Here is a 26,384-nt window from a genome sequence, read left to right as displayed (position 1 = left end):
GAGATCACGGGGCGCACATTGATTCTCTCCCATAGGCAATGTTTGCAGGAGATCTTTCCCTGGCTGGCTAAATATAGAGTAACGTCCTGGTTCATTGATCTGGCCTAGGTTTTAGCCAATCGGCCAAAAACAATGCAATGGCAAGACGCTGTCGGCCTCAAGGTGGAGCACTGGAGGGCTGACCTAATTTCCGTGGGCGTGCTGGGATGGGTGCACGTTGCTAAGGGAGGCACTCCGAGGTAGGAGGCATTTGGATTTTGTGAGGGCTTGGGAGGCGTTGACAGATGTGGCTAGGGCCGGAGAGGATGCGGAAGAAATTTGTGAATCAGATTAGTTGCCCTGTGCACTGACCTAAGGGTGATTTCTGGCTGCAGGAGGCCACCAGGTGATGAAGGTTAGTTATGACAGACAAGGTTGGAGCCCGCAAAGTGTAGTGAAGGAATGGGTGCTGCCCCACATGGTGCCCCAACTCGATCTGTCCATTTGCTGCCTCAGTTCGCAGAAACCAGTGTAGCGCATGGAGCAGAGGAGGAGGGAGGTAGTTTCCACAGGGTTCGGGAGGGGAGGGGAGGAGGGTGTTTTGTTCTGCATGACCAAGGCGCCTTCCACCAATTGCACAGATGTGTTAGAAGATTACCTACTTATTTGGCTAGAACTGAGTATGCAGCTCAGTGGGAGATGCTGGGCTTATTTTGGGGGGGCATACTGTACTCCTGGTAATATGGGGGCGGTCTAGGCACCCGTTTATGTATGATGAGATTTACCCCCTTTTGTATATTGGATGTGAATTGCCATTTCAATAAAGTTTGTTGAAAAAACAATAATCCATTTTATTGCCTTAAATAAATAGGAGAGATGGGATGAAAAGAATGGAGATCTTGATTTCGTATATAACTGTTTCATGCGGTAAGGTAACATTTTGGAAATTGACACTTTCTTCAGTTCAACATAATAGGGCATATTCACAAAAGCATGTATGACCGAGTTTACCTTCTTACTCCAACCAGGAAATCCTGGCTAGCCAAAATACATCTACGGCGGCAGAGATTTCTGTTACAAGTCCAGAGTGCACCGCTGGCCTAAATCCCACTCAAAGGGTGGGAAGTGGGAATTTCCACACATGGTTTGCCTTAAAAGTTTGGCAACGCCCACAAATATGCATGTATGTGAGTAAGTCCAGTCTCTTATTCTTCCTCTTTTTAACCTGGAAAAGGTTGACTATTTACCACCACCAGTTTTCCACTATGGGGAACTCTTTACAGAGAGAATGGGAACCTGCATGGAAAGGCATGTAACCTTTCCAGGAGTGTGCCTGGAAACCTGCATCTACTGTAGCTTTCTAGGCCTACTCCACTTAATGTTTGTGAATAGAACATGTAGCTCTGACTGCACTTTCCCTACTTTGTTCAATACTTGCCCTCCCATATTTGTTGAGCCAATATTTAATCATTTATGAGTAGGCAAAATTCAATTATTTTGATTTGGACTGGTGTCGGCAGTGCAATTGCAAGTGTGCTGTCTATCTCCACTTGCAGTTTTCAGCTACATTTACAATAACATCGAGCAAATGTTGAATGCTGTGCTAAACAAGTTGTAGGTGCAATGCACATTTGTAGCAGATTTATTGGATTTTTAGTCATTAGAGCTGGAATTACTTAAATAAAAAAAACCTAACTAGACAAACACAAATGTTCACTTAGAATCATATACCTAAATAATCAAGCAAGAGTAGATCAAATTGTGCATGGGTCATAAAAGGGATTTCAATAGCTAACATTCTTATATTCCAGTTAAGTCTTGAATTTAGAATATGGCTGATCTAGCCAACTTTGAGAGCAATTCTTTCAGAACTAATAGGTTTTACAGATGGGATTTGATTGGCCTTGTATTTTCTAATAACATTATGCATTCCTTTTTTAAATGTATTACAGAAAAGAGTGCCCTAATCGACCATAGTTTAAAATGCTTCTTCATTTGACGCCTTTTCAAATCAGGCCTTTTTTACTTTGGCTCAACATTTCTCAAATTACAATGCATGATACATTTTGCATCACTGATGACAACACCGTGCAAGGCGGGGAGAGAATGAGAGTTTCTTTAGGGCACACCCTATAGCTACTTGCGAAATCAAGCAATCAATCAGGGATTTGGAGAGCGCACTACTCACCCATGAGGGTCTCAAGGCGCTGGGGGATGGGGCATTTTGGGCAGCTCCTGCTCATCCGAAGAGCCAGGTCTAGGGGCTCTTCTTGAATGCTTGCAGTATGGGGGTTCATCTGATGCTGAGGAGGGGCTCATTCCAGGTCTTGGCGCAATGTAGGAGAAGGATCTTCCTCACGTTCTGGCTCTGTGGATGAGTGGGATTTCAGCCACAGCAAGGTCCGCGGAGCGGAGGTTTCTCTTGGGGGCGTAGATGGAGATTCTTTCATTAAGGGTTTGGGGTTTGTGTTGTGGAGGGCTTTCTAGGCGTGTTTTTAGCAGCTTGCAAGTCACTCTCTTTTCAAAGGGTAGCCAGTGTAGGTCTCGTAGGTGCTGGGTGATGTGGTCTTGTTGTGGGAAGCAGAGGATGAGTCTGGCTGCGGCATTCTGGAACGTCTGGAGTTTGTGGAGTAGAGATTTGTTGATTCCAGCGTAGAGGGCGTTCGTGTAGTCCAGTTTCCAGTGATTTAGTTAGTTTAAAACAGTATATTTTAACTAACATTTTGATCTAACTATAACGTTCCATTAACATTTGGTTTTTCCAGTGAATTGTTAATAGTATTTTAAGACAAAGTAAGATATTATTTATTTATGCACTTTTATATAGCGCAGACTTTACCCGAACGAGTTAGAGTGCTTTACTAAAGAACCAGTTACATTACTGAGGGACTTTAGAGTACATGAATTGCATAAAATATACGAAACAGAAACTCTAAACCCACATAAGAATGGCCGTGAGTACATGCGTCTACTACAGACACTAGTGGTTAGAGTAACATATATACAAGTTGCAAATTCACTCAAGATTCAATTTTAAGAAAAGTTGAAGCAATTATAGTAGAGCAGATATATATTACATATTTACAGAGCAAGAACGTCTCGCCATTGCTGGGGTTTTGTGGTGCTCATTTAGCCAGGCCTTTGAGGTGCTGTTGCACTCACAGGCGGTGGTCTAGGGCCTGGAGGGTTTCCAGAGCTAGTAATGGCTGTAGGGGTAGACGGCTGGATGGTGGTGGGCGAAGGCGGAGTTCTGGAGCCTGAGGTTGTTCTTGAACTCGTGCTGGATGCCAAATATAGGAAGGGGGTAGCTTGGCACTGTAGGGCACGAAGGATCCATAGCTGGTGTATGGGAGTTTGTAAATGGAGGAAAGGTTGTTATTGGTTCAGTGGTGTGAGTGAGAGACTAGAGTAGTGGGAGCCAGCCAGTCTGCTCTGCGCCCGAAGTGTCCCCCTGAGTGGGTTAATCTTTCACAACGGAACTCACTGCTGTGGGTGTAATAAGGGTGGCCCCCGCGATCAAAGAGAGGCCGCTAACTTAGTCCTGCTGCTTGAGGCTGTAGCCAGGAGGTATTGAGGGTGATGGGGGGGGGGGTGGCTGACCAAGCCCCAGGTCCCAGAATAGCAGCAGAAAAAGAAGAAGGCACCAGCCCCTTGAAACTCACGGCAACAGACGAAGATAGAAGAGGACAGTCAAAGTGCTCTCGGCAGGGCCAGATGTCCGTGTCCAGCTACCGGCACTGTATATGTGGTGAGTCGTGGGAGGTGGTCTCTCAGATCTATGCCTAAATGGGGCACCTTCACTGCAAAACACGTACCGCTGTGGCCGTCGGTGCAGTCAGGACAGTGTCAGCGATCAGAGTGGGGCTGCCATCTTGGCTCCGCCACGAGTGTAGGAGCTGGGATAATCAGCGGTCCCCCGGCTCTGCGTCTCACTCCTGGGATCTTTACGTGCGGCACCTAGTGCACCGCCGGTGTCTCCCATATATTGCCAGGAGATTGGGGGTGGCAAGGAACTCCATCGCCACCGCCCGCTATCCGTCGTGACCCAGAAAATCTATCTCTGATCACAGCTAGTGAGGTTTAGCATGGACCCGGGATATATAATTTACATTGTTTGTGGTACTGAACTAAATCACTGATGGACTTGGGCTGGAGATCTCTCCCCTCATGGACTTAAAAATTGCCCTACGTAATTGCAACATCCCTTTAACATTTGTTTTTTCAGTGAATTTCCAAGGTATATTTAATGCAAAATAAGATATTATCACCATAATTAACTATAAAGTCAATTTAACCTATGTCTTTAAGGCACATTTCTAGATGCAGTTAGGGTGATATTTCGTTACCATACGTAATGACAACCCAATGCCTGCGTCCAACCCCTCGCATTGGGATTGGGGTAGGAACTGGGCTGCAGCCAGGCCCTGCACCCCCCTTTAAGTGCCCTACCTCCTGCAGTGCCCAGCCTTCCGGCATCCACAGTATACTATTGGTCTTGCACCCGCACTCAGGCAGACCTATTGATGTTGTCAAAGAGTCACAATACCAAAATATAAAATGTGTGCCTATTGACTTTATCAAGGGGTGAGCATATCAATATATAAAGCAGATCTATCACATTTCACCTAAAATCACCAAATCAAATGTATATCCTTGTAATCCACACAATCCAATGTGTAATAAAATTTGAATACGAAAATTTAAATCAACATGACCCTGAGCCTTTCTTTAAATATTGGTACTATGATTGCATTTTGTGGGCAGAAAAATGTTAACAAAGACTCAGAGACTTGTTATTTTTAAAATACCATATCTCTAAGTCTTCCTTTTTACATTTTTCAGCCCACAAAATGCAATCTTAAAAACAACCCCAAGAAGGACTTTGACGCCAGCTGAAGAGCATACAGCCCCAGCATGACATTTTTTAAAACAATATAGTAAGTACTCCTGGGTTCATGGATAGGAGACTGGCAGTTTATATTTTTTTATTTTGCTAAGAGTGCTGCTACACGCCCTGCAGCCCCCCCCATAACCATTTTAATGGTACAATGTATCTGGTATTTTGGACCATTGTTTTGGGTTTAATTAACTAAACAATAAACATTTTTCACTTTCACTTTCCATAACAATAATAAAATGCGTTATGGTCCCCTTACCCCTTCTAAGGTCATCTCCAAGCTACATCAACATATAAATAGCTGTTTCGGGGCATTATGGGTCCCTTCTTCAAGGAGCAGTGAACCCACAACTCAACTGCTGTTTGGGGCCACGGGGAGAGCCCCAGGGCCCCTGCTGGCTCCCCTGTTGGGAGCCAGCCTTTTTAGAATTTTGGTAGGTGGCCTGGTGCCATCCGGGGAGCCCACAATCCTTGAATTGTTGGGGGCCCAAGAGGAGCACAAAAGGCCCCATGGTCACAGTAGGCTTTCCTGCCAGCACCATACAGGGTGCCGGTGGGTGGAAACAGCTTCCCCTCCCCTTAATGATGATAATGGCCCAGGGATAGGATCCCAGGGGCTGTAGAGGTTTGGTGAGGGGGCCAGACACCCTTACCCTTCTATGGTAATGCTGCCCAGGGGCATGGAGTTCCCAGGGGCCTGAATGTGCTCAGGGAGAAGGCCTACATGCACTCTCCCCTTAAAAGCACTTCAGCCACCCAGGGGTAATTTTTTAAAACTTTAGCCACAGATTTCCTGATCCACTGCACTTTGTGGAAACATTAAAAAAACATTGGCTGCAGGTAGTATCCCTCTGGGACCACTCCACCAGCCCTAGGGTGGCAGGGCATCCCTACGCTCCTACCTTATATATTTTTTACACCATTTTCTTAGGACTGAGTCGCAAGTACTAAAATGGCTGCTATAGCATCTCTGTTGATATGGTGAAAGTCAATCAGATCGCATCTTGAGGTCTGTTGGCTCCGTGGATCCTTTGCGGTGTCAAATGCACAAAGCCTTTCAGCATTAGGTGCTCATAAACTTCTAAATGGATTTACACCATATCACAATAGGTATACATTCTGGACCAAGATCTTGCTTTCGGTCATATGTGGTGTCATTCCATTTAGTAGTTTTTGCAGTATCGCAGTTTAATTGTCTTATGGAAAAATTTATGCGGGAACTGTGTTCTGGGACCCCCGCCTTTTTCTTGGTACCCTCTTCACAGATCACACCAAAACTGTACAGAAAGGACCTTTGGTGTGGATGATATAGTTTTGGAAAGGTTTTGTGAAGATTCTGTAACAGCACCAAAGCTATAAGCAAACCAAAAAACGCTTTGCCTATGGAAGCATGATCCTAACTATAACTACCCATCTATCATGAGGGGGAAGGCTCAGGGAAAATTCTAAACAACAAGTTACTTACCTTCGGTAGCAATATATCCGTAAGAAACATTAGTTAGTTAGATTCCTTACCTTAGAATATCCCCAGGCGTCAGACTGGATCCGGAACGTTTTCGTCAGCAGTACCCCTGCACGTCGGTAGGTGTCGTCTGTGGCTCCGCGTCCGTTGCCAGCGTCATGATTGCCGTGATGACGTAGTCGGAGTACTTAGTCGCTGCCCTCGGGCGCTGACGTCAGTTCTGTACATAGCTTTCAGCGCCAGTAACACAGAGCCATGCAAGAAACCGACACTGGTGCCATGAAACTAGGGCACTCAAAGGGAGATACCTTAACCCTAGATATCGGTTGACAGAACGGGGAGGATGGGTAGGGCGGTAAGGAATCTAACTAACTAATGTTTCTTACAGATATATCGCTACCAAAGGTAAATAACTTGTTCATCTGAAAGAAACATGTTAGTTAGACTCCTTACCTTAGAATAGATACCCCATCAATACCAACCCCGGTGGTGGGCCTGTGAACCAAGATCAAACCAGGAAGTCATGGAGAACAGAAATGCCAAAAAAGCCATTTCTCCGGACTTGACTGTCCAGGCAGTAGTGCTTGGCAAACGTGTGCAGTGAGGCCCACGTAGCTGCCTGACAAATATCCTGCAAAGGGACTCCCGACCCAGGGCAGTAGAAGCAGCCGTGGCCCGAGTGGAATGGGCGCGCAGCCCCACAGGAGGCTCCTTTTGAGCCAAAGAATAAAAGACCTTGATGCACAAATGCCCCACTGAGAGATGGTCTGCATGTCCACCAGACGTCCCTTCTTACCGCCCACGTAGCCAACAAAGAGTTGGTCATCCACCCGGAACTGTTGTGTGCGGTTGAGGTAAAATGAGAGCGCACGTTTTGGGTCCAGATGGTGGAGCCTCTCTTCCTCTTTCGAGGGATGCGGAGGCGGAAAGAAGGTGGGCAAGGTAATGGACTGGCCGATGTGAAAGGCAGTAACAACCTTGGGCAGAAAAGAAGGACGAGTCCTCAGAACAACCTTGTCTGGATGGACTGAGAGGAAAGAAGGCTTAGATGAAAGAGCCTGGAGCTCACTCACTCTTCTGGCAGAGGTGAGGGCAACCAGGAAAGCAGTTATGAGAGTCAGAACACGAAGAGGACTATTATGAAGTGGCATAAAGGGAGCGCACATCAGATAAGTAAGAACCAGTTTCAAGTCCGTTTGAGGCATCACAAAAGGAACAGGAGGGAACATGTGCGAGATGCCTTTCAAGAACCTATTGACAACAGGGGACTGATCAGGAAGCCTCAAGAAGGCGGAAACTAGGGATGGGCGGAAGTCGCGGAATGGACTAACGCAGAGAGGCACAGAGATTGTACCAATCTCCGTGCCTCTCCGCGATATTTCTGTTACATGAGCCCGCCCCCCCGCCACCAGCCCGGCGCCCGCTTCCCGCCCGCATCCCGCCCGCCTTATTAAATTATATTTAAAGGGTAAAATTGTAACTTAAATAAAACTTACCTTATTGCGCCGCAAACTTCCTCCATCGCGGCTTCATCTTTTAAACTGCGCATGCGCGGGTCCTGCGCATGCACAGTTTACAAGATGAAGCCGCGATGCGGGCAGGAAGCGGGCGGGCGGCCAACTTCCGTTCCTCCCGTGAATGTGTGGAAATTTGCCCCGTTTTTCCGCCTTCTTTGCGGAAGATGCAAATTTTCACACATTCCGTGGGCAGAACGGAAATGTCAGCCCACCCCTAAAGCTGAAAGATATCCCTTGATGGTGCCCAGAGCAGAGCCCTGCTGGGCCCCCCTGGGCCAGGGAAAGAAGAAAGAGGAGAACCTCAGAAAGAGGGGCGGAAAGGGGATCCACAGCCTTTGTTGTGCACCATGCCACAAATTTGTTCCACCTTCAGGCATATACCGTTTTTGTGGAGGGACGCCTGCCTGCCAGAATGACATCACAGACTTCAGGAGGCAAGTCAAATGGCCTCAACTGTCGCCGCTCAATCTCCACGCATGTAGGTGGAGACTGGACAGGCTCGGGTGGAGGACCGTCCCTTGTTGCTGCGACAGAAGGTCTTCCTGAAGAAGTAGACGAATCGGGGGATCGACTGACATACTGAGTAGCTCGGGTTACCAGCATCTTCGTGCCTAGTCCGGAGGCACAAGGATGACTTGGGCCTGGTCGCTCCTGATCTTCTTCAGCACTCTGGGCAGAAGTGGTATAGGCGGAAAGGCTTACAACAGACCGCAACTCCACCCGCGACAAAAAGCGTCTCCGAGCGAGTGCCGCCTTGGAAATTCCAATGCACAGAACTGATGACATTGCGCATTCTCTTCCGTGGTGAATAGATATAACCAAGGCTCTCCCCACTGCTGAAAGAGACCTTGTGCCATGTCCGAGTTCAGACACCACTCGTGATACATCATGCACCGGCGGCTGATTTTGTCTGCCCTGGCGTTCACGGAACCTGCCAGGTGTTGAACCACCAGGGTGATGCCCTGGTGTTCCAGCCATGTCCAGAGGCGCAGAACCTCCTGACAAAGGGTCCATAACCCCACCCCACCCTGTTTGTTGCAGACATGGCTGTGGTGTTGTCCGTGAACACCTGCACTACACTTCCCCGGACAGAGGGAAGGAATGCCTTCAGTGCAAGCCGGATCGCCCGCAGCTCCAGAAGGTTGATAGGGAGCCGGGACTCCGCCAGAGACCAGAGGCCTCTGATCTCTACCTCTCCCACGCTCTGGAGGTCCAAGATAGGGCTCAGGCCCCCTTTGCCCTTCTTGGGAACCAGAAAGTAGTGGGAGTAGCAACCACGTCCTACTTCTGGTCCAGGAACGTGCTTGATGGCCGCCTTGGCCAAGAGGGCCGTAACTTTCTGCTGCAGAAGTTGCAGGTGATCCCCCGACATGCGGTGGTACTGCGGTGGCATGGCTGGAGGGGTTGCCTCAAAGGGTAGGGAGTAGCCCGTTCACGAAAAATTGCAGCAACCACCTGTCCGAAGTGATGGTGCGTCAGTGGAGTAGGTGATGGCGAACCCTGCCTCCTACTGGCGCTGAATGGGCCTGAAAGCTCAGACTAGGAAGGCTTCGAGGCGGATGCTGCGGGAATGGATGTGGACTGACCGGGCCTCTGTCCCCTTGCATCGCCACAGCGGTTACTACGTCTGCGACCGCGTTGAGGTTGGTACTGCGGCCTGTGGCTGGACGAACGTATGGGGGCGCCCCTTCCTTGGCCACAAAAGGGACGAAAAGCAGAAGTCTGCGGACGCTGGCCAGACAGGCCCAAGGACTTGGCCGTAGCCCTGGAGTCCTTGAAACGCTCAAGCGCACTGTCTGCTTTGTCGCCAAAAGGCGACAGCCATTGAAGGGCATGTCCATAAGCGTGTTCTGTACATCCCCCAAAAATTGGCGGACCTCAGGCAGGCGTGGTGACGGATCGCCACCATCGTGGAAATCGCTCTGCCTAGCGAGTCCGTGGTATCAAGTCCACATCGGATGGAATACCGTGCTGTGTCCCGCCCCTCAGCAAGAGCCTGGGCGAACCATGTCTGGGCCTCCTCCGGACACTGAGACAGCACGTCCGCCACCGTATCCCACAGAGAGTGGGTGTACCAACCCAAAAGGCATGCAGTATTAATGGACCGCAACCCCAAGCTGACTGAGGAGAGCAGTTTCTTCCCAAACTGATTAAGCTTTTTGGATTCCTGATCCGGGGGAGCGGTCGGAAATGCGGTCTGGGACGTAGAGGCCTGGATCTCCAGACTCTCAGGGGTGGGGTGTACGGACAGAAAGCGGGGGTCACCCGGAGCCAGGCGGTGGCATCGGGCCACGTTCCAATCCACAGGGGGCACTGTGGAGGGCTTGGACCAAGTGCCCATCAGAACGTCAGTGAGGGCCTCATTAAACGGCAGCATGGACTCCAAAGAGCTTACTGGCAGTTGAAGCACCTCGTGAGGAGATTAGTCCTCACAGTCGCAGCAGGGAGCTCAAGTGCCAAGGCCTTGACTGCCCTGTGCAACACCACACCATATGTAGCACCCTCCTCCGTAGCCACAGAGGGATGAGAGATTAAAGCAGTGTCAGGCGATGTGTCAAGACCACTGACCTCCCCCAGCTCATCTGCCCAGTCCTGACCTAAATGGCACTGTTGTGCCAGACGGTCCTCAGACCCCTCCCAGTCCTCCCTCTCATCCGGGTCCTGATAAACAAGCATAAAGGACGGAGCAGGATCATAGATGAATTGCTCACCCATCGACGCCGGAGACAGCGCCGAGCAGAGCCATTCCGATGCCAGACCCGGACCGGGGATGAAACGGGGGGAGTCGGCGTCCGAGGATGGCACCGGGAGTGTCACCATAGGGGTCGGCGCCAGTAGAGGCGTTGTGAGGTCGACGCCAGACCAGGATACCGGGGGGTCTTGCGGCGCCAAGACCAAAGTCACTGACGGCGCTGGGGCCGAAGCGGCTGGCCTGCTAGGACCCTCAGTCAGATCTGCGTGGCCCTAAATCGCGCTAGCGGGTCTCAAGGGCGGAAAGAGAGTTCTCATGGCCACGAGGAAGTCTCGAATCTCACCCGGCGTCGCATTGAGCCCAGGGACCGGAGGGTGTGGAGCTGGATGCAACGCCTGTGGCTCCGGCGGAGCCGCGTGGGTGGTGCCACCCGAACCCTCAGCTGAGTCGCGCGACTGGCAAGGGGAGTCAGAAGAGCGATGTCGCCTCTTCGACTTCTTCTTCCCATGCCTCGACTTACCTGAATGCGAGGACTTGTAACCCGATGCGCGGCGGTGGCTACGGCTCTGCGACCGGTCCCTCGACTTCCTCCTCGACCGGGACCGCGAGCGGCACCGAGCCGACTATCGGATCTTGAGAAGCTTATGGGACCGCTCCTGCCTAGCTTTCCAGGTCAAGGCCCGACAGTCAGGGCACGCTGGTCGTCGTGGTCGGCCCCTAGACAGTAGAAACCCCCGCGGTGGGGGTCGGTAATCGACAACAGTCGGTGACAGGCGTCACACGGCTTGAAACCGGGCATCCCTACCGGCACCAGGAGTCGAAGTTGACTCCAAAAGATAGTCAAAAAGACCAAAAAGTTAGTCAAAAAGTGACTACGGGTACTAGCTCTTCCCGGATCTGCGCTTGCTGGCAATGAAAAAAGAAGTACTGACGTAAACAAGCGAGGGCGGCATGTAAGTACTCCAACAACGTCATTCCGGCGATCACGACGCCAACGGCGGACGCGGAGCCACAGACGACGCCTACCGACGCACAGGGGTACTATTCTAAGGTAAGGAATCTAACTAACGTGTTTCTTTAATATATGCTGAATTTAGTGTGGTAACTACAGATTGTACATGTTAAAACTCTGAAAAAGAGGTATTTATCACACATACTTCATCCCAAGGTTTTCGTATAGACCAGGTGTGATAAATACCCCACCCCATTCCTCTCAACTTGCAGTGAGGGTATACGTGTCATTAGTGGCAGATGAATACATTGAGCCCTTGGGATCAGTCTACAGTTCTCCTATAAATGGGCACACTTACTTCATATAGGTATTGTGTTCTTTGTTGCACTGGTTTTAAATGTAGAAGTAATGTTAGACCGAAAGTGAGCATATATGGAAGTAAACCAACATCTAAATGGTACAAAATTATATCAGAGACACTTAACAAATGACAACATTCAAACATCAGAATCACTGAATAAAAATGGTATCCTTCAGCTGGTTCATGTAAAATAAATATTTAGTGTAGCAGAACTCTGAAATGATTCCAAACATTAAGAAATGTGAGTAGAAAACAGGAAAGTAGAGATCTTTTTCTACCTGTTTTTAATAATGAAATATTTAGTCGAATCTTCAGGATCCATTGATGGTGTTGCGTAACAATTCTTCATCAGCAGTCTGAACCGGGATGTGTCCCCTCCAGTAATCATCACTCCAATGTACAGCATACTCTTTGTGGACAGCTGTATTTCGGTGCCTTCATAAGGAGAACTGAATGATACATCACTGTATGCAGCCATCTTTAAGGTAAATCTCCCGGTACTTCCTATATTGATGTCCAATGAGCTGCAAGCAACACATACAACATTGGGATTCATGGCAAAAGTTATTTGTAATGCATCATGTATCAAATGCTGATATAGACCAGAGGTGTCCACAGTAGGTTCTGAAGTGCTGGATCCATGCAACATTTTTTGGCTAACCACTTACTATGTAACTCACTTCTATTGAGACTTATTGCCTGTAAATGTATCTCATGTAATCACCTATGAGTTAGACAGTGTGAGATAAACAATATACTAGATACACTGCACATCTTGCCTAATTACACATAGCAATTACTTTCCATGGCTACAGACCACTTCGACTTCACCTGCTTGCCCTCTGTGCATCTCGTACGTGCTCACACCCTACTGCTACTCTCTTACTCCAACTGCTTCCTAACCCCACTTATTGTGCTGTTTACCTGGAGAGTTTCAGTAGAGTGTAATATCAGTTAAAAAAACTGAATGGTTTCCTTCATTTCCATAGACCAGCTACTGCGAGGACAAGTGATCCTTACTACAGCTATACATTTACTAACACTTTCAATTAAATTTGATACATGGTGGAGTGTTTTTTCTTTCAATTTATTTTTATTGAACAAAAGAAAGAGAGTACATACAGGATCCAGCGTTGATGCTCGAGTAAGTGTGACCATTTATCTTTTTATGTGCAAGAACAGTAGTGGAAGGATCACCTAGGCACATTAAATGCAACACAGAAATTAAGTAAACCAATTAAAGTTGAAGATGATCAAGATGAGGAATGGTCAAATAAACTACTTTCCTCTGAAATGATTAAAATAATTTATGGAATAGGGTTTTATATACTATTCAGATGGTAGTCTTAAAACAAGATCCACATCTATGGGTGGTGATCTTTTACAGACTGCTTACATTTATATTGAAAAGGGTATGATGGCAGCAATGCAAAGGCGGCTCAAACATCAAATCTACATATACAAGTGTGAATTATGATGATCCACCCTCCTGTAGGTTATTATCGTTCAGCTGCATTTTCCAAAATATTTTCTAAATTAGTCCTTCACCATCTTGAAGACTTGGTGACTGAAAGATAATTAATCCCTACAAAGCTGCCTAGTTTACGACAAAGAATGAGCACACTACAATATATATTTGGCTTAAATTACATTGACCAAAGGATCATTGTCAAAAACTTTCTAGGTCTATTAAGTTGACTTTAAGTCTGCTTTCAATACTGTAGACTGTAATACTCTATAGAAAAAGCTAGATGCTCCGAGTGTACCACATTTACTTATTGCATTAAGTATCACTCGTTGTTACAACACATGGGCACAGATACGAGTTGGGAAAAACAGTACACATACAAAAAAAGAGACCCATGGCTTGTGACTTTACCCCACCTTTCTTCTATATTTTTTGCTTTGCTGGGTTTTAAACCTTGAACTGGGATTTTCTCCAAAAATTGATGAGCATTAAGATGATATTTTGCTTTATATGGGTGACCATATTTTTATGGATACTATGGCCATACATTTCCAGAGGCAACTTGTAGCGTTTAATAATTATTGTAAGCAAATAATTTGCCTATTAACTCCATAAAACCCAACAATGCTCTTTGACAAAAGTAAACTTAACTAAGCATGGTATACATTAATAGGGTCAACTGAGAAAGAGTAAGCACACAGAAAATGTGGAAGGAGTGATAGATGAATAACTATATTATAGTGATTAAGAGACTGTGGTGCATGGCCATGTACTGAGGGCAATGGGTGGGTTATTCTGTTTTATTATCAAGGGCCCAATTATGACCTGTAGTCGCGGTCTGTGGACTTCCAGTCCACCCGCCTTATTAGGAGTTTGGAGGTTTGACCACCAATGGACCGCTGCAACCGTGGGGATCCCTGATCCTGAGGCGGTGGAGCAGCAGTCTGAGGTAGCAATATGCTGGTGGTGCCACTGCGGCACCAATGAATATATTAAGAGTTGCCTAACCGCGACTCTATCCAAGGTGGTGAGCCAGCCATGGAATGGGTGGCAGTAAGGCAAATAGGGGGGGGGGGGCAGTACCTCTGTGCTTGGGGTGCATGCAGGGGTACACATGTTGTGCCCTCTTGTATTTTGGCCTCCCAGTTCCTGCATGGGAAGAAATGCGTGACATAGTGCATTTCTTCCTGTGCAGGAACGTTCTTCAGTGGTCCCATGGCGCTGCCTTGCGATGGCTCTCCTTTGAGCCTTAGAAAGGCACCAGCATAGCACACACCGCCAGCCAGGATTAAACTTGGAATCCGGTGGGCGGTCTGATTTCGAGATTGGCGGTATTCCTGTGAGGCACCAACGTGGCGGACCGAAGGAAGACTGCCAAACTCTTAGGGCCATATGTAGGTGGCCAAATACCGGTCGGTAACGGCCGATTTCGGCCGTTACCGACCGGTATTTCGAGTTTCAGATGTAGGTGGCCAAAATATTACCGATTCTGTATATTTACAGAATCGGTAAATTTACCGAATCTGTAAATTACAGATTCGGTAAATGTACAGAATCGGTAATATGGGATGTAGGTGGCACTGGAAACAGTGCCACAGGCCCTTAGGAATTCGTTATTTACCATGAAATATTATGGCATGGTAAATAACGAATTCCTGTGTACATGCACATCTGTGCATGTACACCTGTGCCATGTGGCACACAGACATGCCCTAAGGGCATGTATGTGTGTCACATGGCATACTAGCCAGAAACAGGGGTGCAACAGGGTGTCAAAGTGACACCCTGTCCCCCTTGTAAAATCGGTAATTTTACCGATTCGGTAATTACCGAATCGGTATTTTCTATTGAATCCTATGGGCTTCAAGGCCCATAGGAATCAATGGCAAATACCGATTCTGTAATTACCGAATCGGTAATTACCGATTCCTACCGATTCGGTAATTGTTACAGAATAATTACCTACATGGCATTTACCGATTTGTAAATACCGAATCGGTACAATTCGGTATTTACGATTCGGTAAATGCCATTTACCTACATATGGCCCTTGATTGGGCCCCTAGTATGGAGGTCTTTTGGTACAGCCTATGCTACAAATAATGAAACTATTGCAGCAATTATCACCTATGGTGCTAGATAATAGGTTTGATTACAATTGACAAGCAACGCCTTTTGTTTGCCAAGATCTGCTGAAGCAGAAGCAGTTAAGCTGGAAACATAGTTTTAGGCCTTAATAGTTGGAGCAGCTGTTTTTTTAGCATATTTTCTTGGAAAATGTTTTGCACTTTACCATTATGTGTTTGAATGACAATTTTAAAAGTAAACACTTCACAGTATAAATATTGCCATAGCTTAATTAAACAGATCAAGATATATGTCAGAAATAAATATGGATTAATTAAAAACAAATGATTTAATATTTTATCACTTTTAACACTGAAATCTAGTTTATATCTAGTTAAAGGTTGGCTTTAGGGTTTATATAAATGAAAAAACTATTCCTGGGATTGAAACATCTCTGATGTGTGTGTCTAAAATTCAGAATAAATATTTTTTTTTATTTGGATAGGCCTCCTATTTAAAACACAAAATACCAAAAGGAAATGGGAATGTTTCACCTTTTTTTTAATATCGCCTTCTATCTACTGTACAGAAAGTACTATTAAATATCCTTCACCCAGGCCCTCATCACCAGCAGACTCGACTACGGGAACGCCCTCTACTCAGGAACAACAAACAAGCTCCTGAGACGACTACAACGAATCCAGAACGCCTCGGCTCGACTGATCCTCAACGTCCCCCGCCGCAGCCACATCACACCCCACCTGGGAGGCCTGCACTGGCTCCCCGTCAACAAGAGGATCACCTTCAAACTCCTCATCCACGCACACAAAGCACTACACAACACCGGACCTACTTACCTCAACAACCGACTCAGCTTCCACACCCCCACCCGAAGCCTCCACTCAGCCAACCTCGCCCTCGCCACAGTCCCTCGTATCCGGAAAACCACCGCCGGTGGCAGATCCTTCTCCTACCTCGCCGCCAAGACCTGGAACACTCTCCCTACCAGCCTACGACAGACCCAGGACCTGCTGGCCTTCAGAAGACTCCTCAAGACCTGGTTCTTCGATCAATAGTGCCCCCCCCCAGCGCCCTGAGACCCTCACGGGTATGCAGCACGCTTTAGAAATGCAGTGATTGATTGATTGATATCTTTTCACTAGCGCCCTGCAAACGCCACCATAGTATTATGATTATATTTTGAAGGTGCTTTAACTAGATTCGAGGTTTTTTCTGCCTATATCAACCATCATAAAATTGGATGCAATTTGTTGCTTTGGAACACATTTACAAACATGAACTCTACATGTGAGGTAGATAATATTATATTAAAGTTACTTTTTATACATGATAATTAGCACAGGTTCCTGTAGATTCACTTTTTTGTATCTTAAAGCCTTATAGTTTTACATGGTGATGGTTTAAATCAGCTGAGCAATGACAATTTTTTTAACGGATTGATTGAATCTCCATGATGTAGGCCTATTGTCTACATTTGGTTTATTCATGTTATCATCAATTGAATAAATATTTCATGGAGGTGATGCTGAATATTATGTTACTGTGCAGAAAGTAATCAACTTAAGCTTGAAGAATGGAAGTAGTATAATCCATTTTCTGTGCTCTTTTTACTAGGCAAACTGCAGCGTGAAGAATGGATTTCCAGGTGGTAAAACATATTTTGGGAGGACAGTTATCAATTTGCAAGTTTCTCGGTGCAAGAGAACCCAAGCTTAAAGAAATGTTTTAAAGTCTGGTGGAGGAATGAAGGGTTTTAAATAATTGGAGAATTATTTGGAAGGAGGTTGATACATTAACTAAAGAACTGTGTATTGTCATCAATAGATTTTGGGCTATGATGAAGTTCAGTGATTTGAATAGGGGAATCATTATAGGGAGATGCTATGTTCTGAAAGATTATCAAGCAATTTTTGGTGAGGGTTAACACGCTCTGGAGTATAGGATAAAAATGTTTGTTTTAGTTTGATTTAGTTTTAATGAAAACATGTTCATCCAATTTATATTGTTTACATTTCAATATGCTAATTATATTGCAAATTGATACATATGAATTCCTTATTCCAGAAGCTTGGAGACAGCAGGTTCAATGTAGAGGTCAAATAGTTAGGGGGATCAGATGGAACTTTACAGAATGCCACACTTTAGAAGCAAGGGGTGGGATTCGAAGCATTAAATTTTTGCAAATTGTCTTCTTGAGGGGGTGAAAGATGAAATGTTTTTCAGGAATAGCCCATTCCCATTCTAATGATGAATATATGTTTGGGGTTGGTAGCGTGATCAACTGTATAGAACAATGCTAGCAGTTCCAATAGCACTAGAAGGCAAATGTGATCATACATAATGAAATGAATATCATCAAGAATTTGAGGGATTGCTGTTTCAATGCTGCTTGTGGGATGGAAATCCGAATGGAAGGAGATTTGCAAATATTTATCTGTCATGTGGGGGAAAAGAAACCGTTCAGAAACCTTTCAGTGAGAGATATTTCATATATTAGGAGGAGGGGTTCAGAAACTGGTTCTACATTCTGAAACTGTTTGGGGTAAGATTAAACTTTTTAGTAAGGGTGCAGCCAGACCAGATTTAAGAGCAGGACAGAGTGCACCTTCTCCAAGGGGCCAGATGTAGGTAATCTTGATTTACAGATTCTAAAATACAGAATTTTACCGATTCGATATTTTAGAATCGGTAAATGCTATGTAGGTAAATATTCTGTAAGTAATTCACATTCATTCCTATGGGCCTCCAGGCCCATAGGAATGAATTAGAATTACGGAATCGGTAAATACCGATTCGGTAAAATGGGGAACTCATTCAAGGGTGGCAGGGTGTCACATTGACACCCTGTTGCACCCCTGAATTGTGCATGGGTGCACATGTGGCAGACATACATGCCCTAAGCGCATGTATGTCTGCCACATCCCACTGTTGTAAAAGCAAAATAATTGCTTTTGCAAAGGTTTTTGATTTTTACCACCAACTTGTATTTGGTGGTAAATACCGAATCCTTACCTTTTCAATGCACTCATTTGAGTGCTCCCTACATTGCAAATTCGGTAATTTACCGATTCGGTATTTTATGGAATCGGTCATTTACCGCTTCCTTAAAATACCGAATTGGTAAATTACCGAATTTGTAATTGAGGCCACCTACATCTCTGTAGCCTAATACTGGTCGTTAACGGCCAAAATTCGGAAATTTCGGCCGTTACCAACCGGTATTAGGCGACCTACATCTGGCCCCAAGTCATTAATCAGTAATTTAGGGAACGGGGGTTAATTCCCTGAGCACACTTTTAAATAAGGTCTGCTGCTAGAGGGTTGTCAAAATAAGATGAAGTGTTCTATGATTTTTAGAAGGGATTCAAACTCAACATTTTTGCAGTAAGACTATTGTGCGGTATTTCCTTTTGGAATGAATGGAAAGCGGAACACTTATAATTCAATTTTGAGTTATCTTTAAGGTGCTAGAATCTTCGCTGGAAATTAGGTTGACAATGTTGTTTGCTATCATGGTTTCACTTGGATTTTTTTGATTTTGCTGTGGGGTTGATGCAGTGTTGAATCATTTGGAAAAGGGCTTTTTGGTGATCATCATAACCCTCATTAATTTGGTTTTGGAAGAAGCAACCTTGGGTAAAAAGAACACGATCCTTGTGACTTTACGTCACTAGTTTCAACAGTAGATGGGCTTAATGAATTTGATTTCTTCTCCTTTATTGTCACATTTTCTTGTCCGCTTGCTGGTGTTGTGTCTCCGGAGGAACTGCTCTGAGGTAAAGGATTTAAAACTACAAGCAACTGACCTCAGCGCCAAGTTGAGAGCAAGTAATTATCCAGATGGAATAATATCACATGCTAGGACAAGAGCCAGGAATAATGACAGGCAAGCCCTCCTGGAACACACCAGAAAGGAACCATATACGACACAACCTATATGTATCACAACGTGCAACAGTGCCTCAAACACCATCAGTAAAATAATAAACAAACACTGGCGCATTCTGAGAGGATACACAATGAGCGCTACCCAAACCCATGTTCTCACACAAAAGGAACATCAACTTAAAGGACATGTTGGTACACACTCGACCACGTAAACCTCAAGACAACACACTGAAACAACGTTTTCTGGCACCCATCAATGGACACCATCCCTGCAGCAACTGCAGCGTGTGCCACATCACAAGCACCATTAAGAAGATCACCTTTAATGATGGCACAACTTGGGAACAACGGAAGTTCACTACCTGTGAATCTAAGAACGTTATATACTTGATCACATACCCTTGTAATGTCCACTATGTGGGAATGACATCAAGGAAAGTAAGAACACTTATGTGCGAACATCGTAGTAACCTAAGATGCCAACGAGCAACATCTAGAATGATCTCTCATGTTCTGGAACAGAAACACACTCTGGGGGATTTGAGATGCACTGTGATCAAACTGATTGATAACAAGGCTGACCTTCATGAAAAGGGGCAGAGATAGGTCTATAGACTCAAATAACATGACAATGGATTGAATGAGAATATACCATGGGGTCAGTTTACCTAAATATAAAACCCATACTTTGGTATGATTGCCATCTGCTAGCACCCTGTACGACTTCTCCAAACACACTAAACCCATACTTTGGTATTATCTACCTCTGATAGCACCCTGTATGACAATTGTTCCACGGGGTTCAGTAGATCGTAACTAAAGAGGTTCATTCCGGACAATTACATAGAAACCCTGTACCCATAGGTAGTCAGTATCCTTTACACTCATGCAGCCTGATAATGATGACACTATGGCGCAAGTGTTTTTCTCTATTCATCCGTGTCCAGAAATGTACTTACTCTTTCCCATTATCCACGGTGGTAAGACCAACGCTAATGGAGAACTTTTTGTTTATTGACTTAGTGGTAACACTTGTATAAATAATCAGGTGAGGACACAAGAGGGTTTCCCTGTGCCTACTGTTTTTGCCAATAAGGTTTTAGAGGTCAACACAGTTTCTCAATTCAGGAATACCCTTCTAACATAGTATGGTGGCACCCACTAGCTCTGATTATTTACTTCTATTCTAGTCCATTTCTATTTTCAACAGCTTTATTCAACAAATTTAAGTCATAAAAGCATTTACAATAATACAGATAGGATTGGTTAGATGAAACAGCTGTCAAAAGAAAGACATGTAAATTCAAAAATTGGATATGTTTTTAAATAAAATGCATGCACTTATTATGGCCATCTTTAAAGACTCAAATCATATAACTGAATGATAGGGCTTGCAATCCAAACCTTTAATTTTTTTGGGGGTGAATAATCTTATCATGAAACTTGATAAAAACACATACAAAGAGTATGGTAAAAGCATTTAAAATATGTACAATACACATCGCAAGTTTAGATAAATTAAGCACTTGTTATGGTCCTACTTCTACTTTAAAAGCTCATTTGGATCTAGATGAATGATTCTCACTATTGTGTCCTGGACTGCTTAATAGAAAATGGCTGTATTAGATCACATCATGATTTAGCCTCACATAGACGTGTTGAGTGGGCCCTTAATACCCATGACCACCCTAAAAATGTTGCCATGGCTATAGAAATCGTTGCTGAGGTATCGGTCCACAAAATTCTTTCGGCTTCGCTATCCCGTCTGGTGTCCAGGAGTTTACAAATTCGGAGCAACCAATCGCATCGCGGAGCAACATACCCAGCACAAACAAAAAGATGAGCCAAAGATTCGTTGCCGTGCATGTATCTACAGTGTGCCTACCCTAAACTGAAATACAGTGTGCCTACCCTAAACTGAAAATACAGTTTACAGTCTAGCGCAGCGGTTCCAAAACTGTGCGCCGTGGCTCCCTGGTGCGCCGTGAAAACTTGCCAGGGGCGCTACGAACAGATGAGCACACAGTTTGGGAATCAGTAATAAATAGTATGGCATCTGAATTCAACACTGCTGCGTGTGATGAGGCCTGCAGTGGTTGCCCTGGGCCATAAGAGGGCAGTGCAACCTCACTTTCAAGGCATCTTGTTTAATTACAACGTTTTGTATATTTACCAGATTAGCTAAAGCCTTCATCGCCCCTGTGCAAAGAATGCCGAATGCAAGGAAAGAGAGGCCTTGGAAGTGGGGCGCAGTTGCACATTCTTATGAAACTTTCGTCTGAATACAAGATAATAATATCCTATTCATGTGTGCTGCTGATATGCAGATCACTGAAAGCAGTTCGGTTAATTCAGGTTCATGGCATGCAGCCCCCCCCCTTGAAATCGAGCACCGGACCTGCCACTTTCTGCCAAGAAAGAAACAACACACAATTAAATATTAATGAACTCCCTGCTCTGATAGCCAGAGAATAACGCCCATTTTCTATTGTCTGGATCCAGTAATGAGCTCAACAATAACATAAACTAAACTAAACTAAAATTATGGTGGTGGTGCTTGGCAGATAGGGAAGTACATCACATGTGTACTGTATACTCTTTTACTTGCGCATGAAAACCATTATAATTCAAGCTATTTGGGTAACATTTCTGAGCCCTTACAGCTGCTTCTCTGTTGCACTTGAAAGCAAAGAGCGCTTCAGAAGCCTTGAGCTGGCACGGCTGAGAAATTAGAGATATTTTCCTAATCATAACTATTGGGGTTTTATCACGCTCAGCTGTGAGTGTTTGTGAAGGTATGGGGGTGTTTAAGATGACTATGTTGTGTGCCTGTTATCTTTCCTGCCAATAAAAACAAAATACCATTTAGTCAGTTTGCTTATCTTCAGAAATTAAGACAACCTTCTTACGCTCCCTCCCCACTGTTTCAAATATTCACCACTATGTTAAACCTTTGGAACGTGGTAGCACAAGTGTGCTCATAAACACCTACTCATCTATAGTAAAATACGCTTACACGTGTGACTCACGAACCGGCACGAGTCCATCAACACAGCTCGAGAATACATATAAAAGTGATCTTGAATTATATTTTCTGTTTGAAGCATGAACAGATGTTAAAGGCTATAAAAATACTAATTTTGGTGGTGGTGTTTGTTTTTTGGACCAGCTGGGACTTAAAAATACCGGGGGTGCTGGTAGAAAACTGGTCAGGTGGCAAACGTAACTGGCTCGTTTATTTACTGTTGGGGTTTTTGTGTACATGCCACTTTAGCACGGTCTGTCTGTGAAGCAGAAACCCCTGTGTTTTTTGAACAACCATTGGATGTCTGGTAAGCAAGTGGCCAACCACCGGACAAATGAGGAGAAAAAGGGAAGTACTCCAGAGGCCGGGCTTACATCCCTGCCACCCATACAATAAAATGACATAATGGGGAGCCGCTGACAACTGCCAATAGAGAAAGGGAGCCACGGGTCAAAAAAATTTGGGAACCACTGGTCTAGCGTTTTCGTGATTAGATCCCAGTATGTTTCCAACTTCGGGATAGCTTTATTTTCCAAAAAAATGCCAGTTAGAGAGGATGGCTCACTTAGGGCCAGATGTAGGAGAGCAAATACCGGTCGGTAACGGCCGAATTCGGCCGTTACCGACCGGTATTTGGTGTTTGACATGTAGGGGCCATTATTTTACAGAATCGATAAATTTACCGAATTGGTAAATTTACCGATTCTGTAAAATACCGAATCAGTAATTTTACCGATTCGGTAAATCCATATGTAGGTGACACTCCTAAGAGTGCCACAGGCCCTTAAGAGTCGGTATTTTACCACCCAATCCAATTGGGTGGTAAAATACCGAATTCAGGTGTGCATGCACATCTGTGCATGCACACCTGTGCCATGTGACACACAGACATGCCCTTAGGGCATGCATGTGTGCCACATGTCACACAAGCCTGTATTTGGGGTGCTAGAGGGTGTCAAAGTGACACCCCCTGCACCCTTGCAGGATTCGGTATTTACCGAATTGGTAAATACCGAATCGGTATTGCCTATTCATTCCTATGGGCTTCAAAGCCCATAGGAATCAATGGTCAATACCGATTCGGTATTTACAGAATCGGTAAATACCGAATGTTACCGATTCGGTAATTGAAATTTAAAATTTACCTACATCTCCCACCTTCTAATTTACCGATTCATAAATACCGATTCGGTATAATTCGGTATTTATGAATCAGTAAATTAGAATTACCTACATCTGGCTCTTAGTCTATTGATGTTATACTGAGACCATTCCCAATATGTAGCCTCCAGAACCGCCTTTGTGGGAAAACTTGAGTTTTCAGGATCAGACCATAGGGAGGACATACCTATGTTAGACAAGAGGTCTCTGACCGTCCATAGCCATTCAATACAGTGTGAAGCATCAGCCCTTATTATTTCTAAAAAGCCTTTCGCATAACCTGTGAGCTCCGGCGTAGTCCAGAGTCTCCGACAATAGAGGGGTTGAAGTTTAGCTAGGGCTGCAATCAGTTGTCTCCCCAGATCAAATAATAATGGGCACATTGGGGTACTTTGTGGAAGTCTAGTAATTTTTCTCAAGAACCTATTTTCAGACGACGTAAGAGTTAGTAGGTTCTCTCACCCCCAGAGTTCAGAACCATAGAGGGCTGAGCTAATGACTTGCATGTTGTAAATTTCTAAAACTGGGCTAATGGGCTTAGTATGTGAAGAGTTATGCTCCAGATGTAGAATCCCTGACAATTGCCTATTTTTAAGGGATGCTAGATCTATCCGATGATCCCTATTCATATTGTCTTGAAAGATAACCCCGAGATAGGTGAACTCCTTGACCAATTCTAGTGGCCTATCGTTCATTCGGATGCCCTCCTTGAAGGCCCTATGAGGATTAAATGCCATCAGTTTTGTCTTCGACACATTGACCTCCAAGCCCCGCTGTCAACAGAATCCCTTGAATGTTTTTAGGGATTTCTGGAGTCCGCTTGGGGTCTTGGATAAAATCAATGAGTCATCAGCAAACATTAATATTGGCATTTTATCTCCTGCCAATACTGGGGCATCCGAAGGGGTGGAACTCATATGGTCCACTATCCCGTTAATATATAATGAAAATAGCGTTGGGGCCATCACGCAGCCTTGACGCACGCCTCTCTCTACGGGGAATGATTCAGTAACTTCCCCATGTCCACCCCATCTAATTTTTGCGCTGTTATCTTCATGCAATCTAATAATCAAGGTCAGGAGTTCTAATGGCATCCCTAGATCTCTTTAAGGTTAACCATAATTTAGTGCAGGGACGAAGTTGAATGCCGCCTTCAGGTCTACCAAGGCGGCATAAAGGCTTCCTTTACCAATAGTCACTATCTTCCAGTGTATCAGGACAAACCGAAACACTTGATCAATTCTGCTGGTGAAAGTTTGTAATGGGGACAAAACCCTAAACTCCTCAATCCATTCATGTACTCTATTGAGCCCCTGTCTCCCAGTCATTATCTCCAAACAGTCAATTAGGCTGATTGGCCTATAGTTCCCAGGATATGATTTGTCCCCTTTCTTATAGACAGGGATGATCTCCGCTCCCTTCCAGGAGTCGGGTATGGGGGCTCATTGGTTGATAGCATTTGTCAACAAAGAAATATAGCTGCACCATCTACCTTATCGTGTAAAGAAATGTCCCCTGGTATGCCTTCTGGCCCTGGTGCCTTTCCAGCCAGTACTGATTTTAGTGCTGTCTCTGCCTCAGTCCTACTAAAGGTGTCTTCCAAGTATAATGTTCTTATAATCTTCCCTCCCCTCCAGATAGATTTGAGGCATATTGGGGTTTAAAATGGTTCACCCAATCTGAATGCGATACATGGTTTTGAGGTGACTCAGCCTGTCCCCCGTTGTCCCATTTATAAACATTCCAGAATAGTTTGGGATTTTTCGTGGCACAGGCTTCCCTTAGTTCCTGACACCTTTTATCATCCTATGATGTCTTAGCTTTTGCCTGGGTGCCCCTATAGAGGGACCTTGCTGCTCTGACTTTCTTGGGGTCGCCACCTTTAATGGTAGACCCTAAGGCTTGGCGTGCCTCTCGGCATTCTTTATTGTACCTTTGCCCCACTTTTGGATTAAGTGCCTTAGAGTTCTTTCCCTGCCTAAAAAAATAGATACGCAAGTGGCTAAAAAATGAGTTGTGTATACATGTTGAATTAGCTTAGTCCCTATTTTTAGCTACATTGGCCTCTAGTTCGTTAGTGGCTTAATCCATGCTCTTAAGAATGTTGTCTAGCAGATCTGGAATTTCTTACCCACTTAAGCCGTCTTAAATCGTTGGTTGGTACAATGTTGCCTGGGGAATATCTGTTCCAAGCTTGTTCGCAGGTCTTTTGACAGCTCAGATCCATGGTCCCACACAAGGGGTTATGGTCACTTTCTAGCCTATCTATGACCGCCATGTCCACCATGGAATGCCATAGCTCCAAGCTCACCAAAACATAATCAATTCTGCTAGCACTATGGCCATTATTAAAAGTATTAGCCCCTTGTCTATAAGATTGTGTGCGCCCATTTAAAGCCCGCAAGCCCTTTTCCATGCAAATATTATTTATTTGAATGACCACATCCGACCACTTACTTATAGGTTTAACTCTAATATTGGAATATCCCATTTGTTGTCTTCTTCATCTGTAAAGTAACCACCTTCAGTTGTAATGGGTTCAAACGTTGTGTTAAAGTCCCCTGCTATTATAGTATTCAAAACTTCCTGATTTGAGTCAAGAAGGTCTTCGAGAGCCACTAAAACTCCCAACCTTTTCCCTCTTGTTCCTCTAACATAGAATTTAGTTATGTATATTTTCAGATGGTCACGCGTGGTCAGTCTAATTGCTTGGATGTCCTGGCTCTGGGTTGGAAGAACCTGTATGTCAACCTCTAGGTCTTGTCGCACCCAGATTGCCAGCCCTCCCGAAGGCCTCCCTTTTGCTCTCTTATTTACTGCAATAAAATAGTTTTGGGGCATATTACCAAGGGTGGCGATAGGCAATTATCGCCGGTTTAGTGGCCGTTTTTGGC

The 26,384-nt window shown here is 45.0% G+C and overlaps 1 protein-coding gene across 1 annotated transcript in view; it reads right to left on the bottom strand.

The window, feature by feature from the left end:
* Nucleotides 1–26,384, bottom strand: part of LOC144786128 (uromodulin-like) — a 649,354-nt gene that overhangs the window by 79,180 nt on the left and 543,790 nt on the right. The window contains exon 15 of the mRNA XM_078665094.1: nt 12,139–12,384. Within this exon, the coding sequence (XP_078521220.1) occupies nt 12,139–12,384 (246 nt within the window). The remainder of the gene's footprint in view (nt 1–12,138; nt 12,385–26,384) is intronic.

Source organism: Lissotriton helveticus, chromosome 10 (assembly GCF_964261635.1).
Source record: "Lissotriton helveticus chromosome 10, aLisHel1.1, whole genome shotgun sequence".
NCBI classification, from domain to species: domain Eukaryota; kingdom Metazoa; phylum Chordata; class Amphibia; order Caudata; family Salamandridae; genus Lissotriton; species Lissotriton helveticus.
Note: the sequence above shows the minus strand (reverse complement) of the source record. Positions and strands in the feature narration are given on the sequence as shown.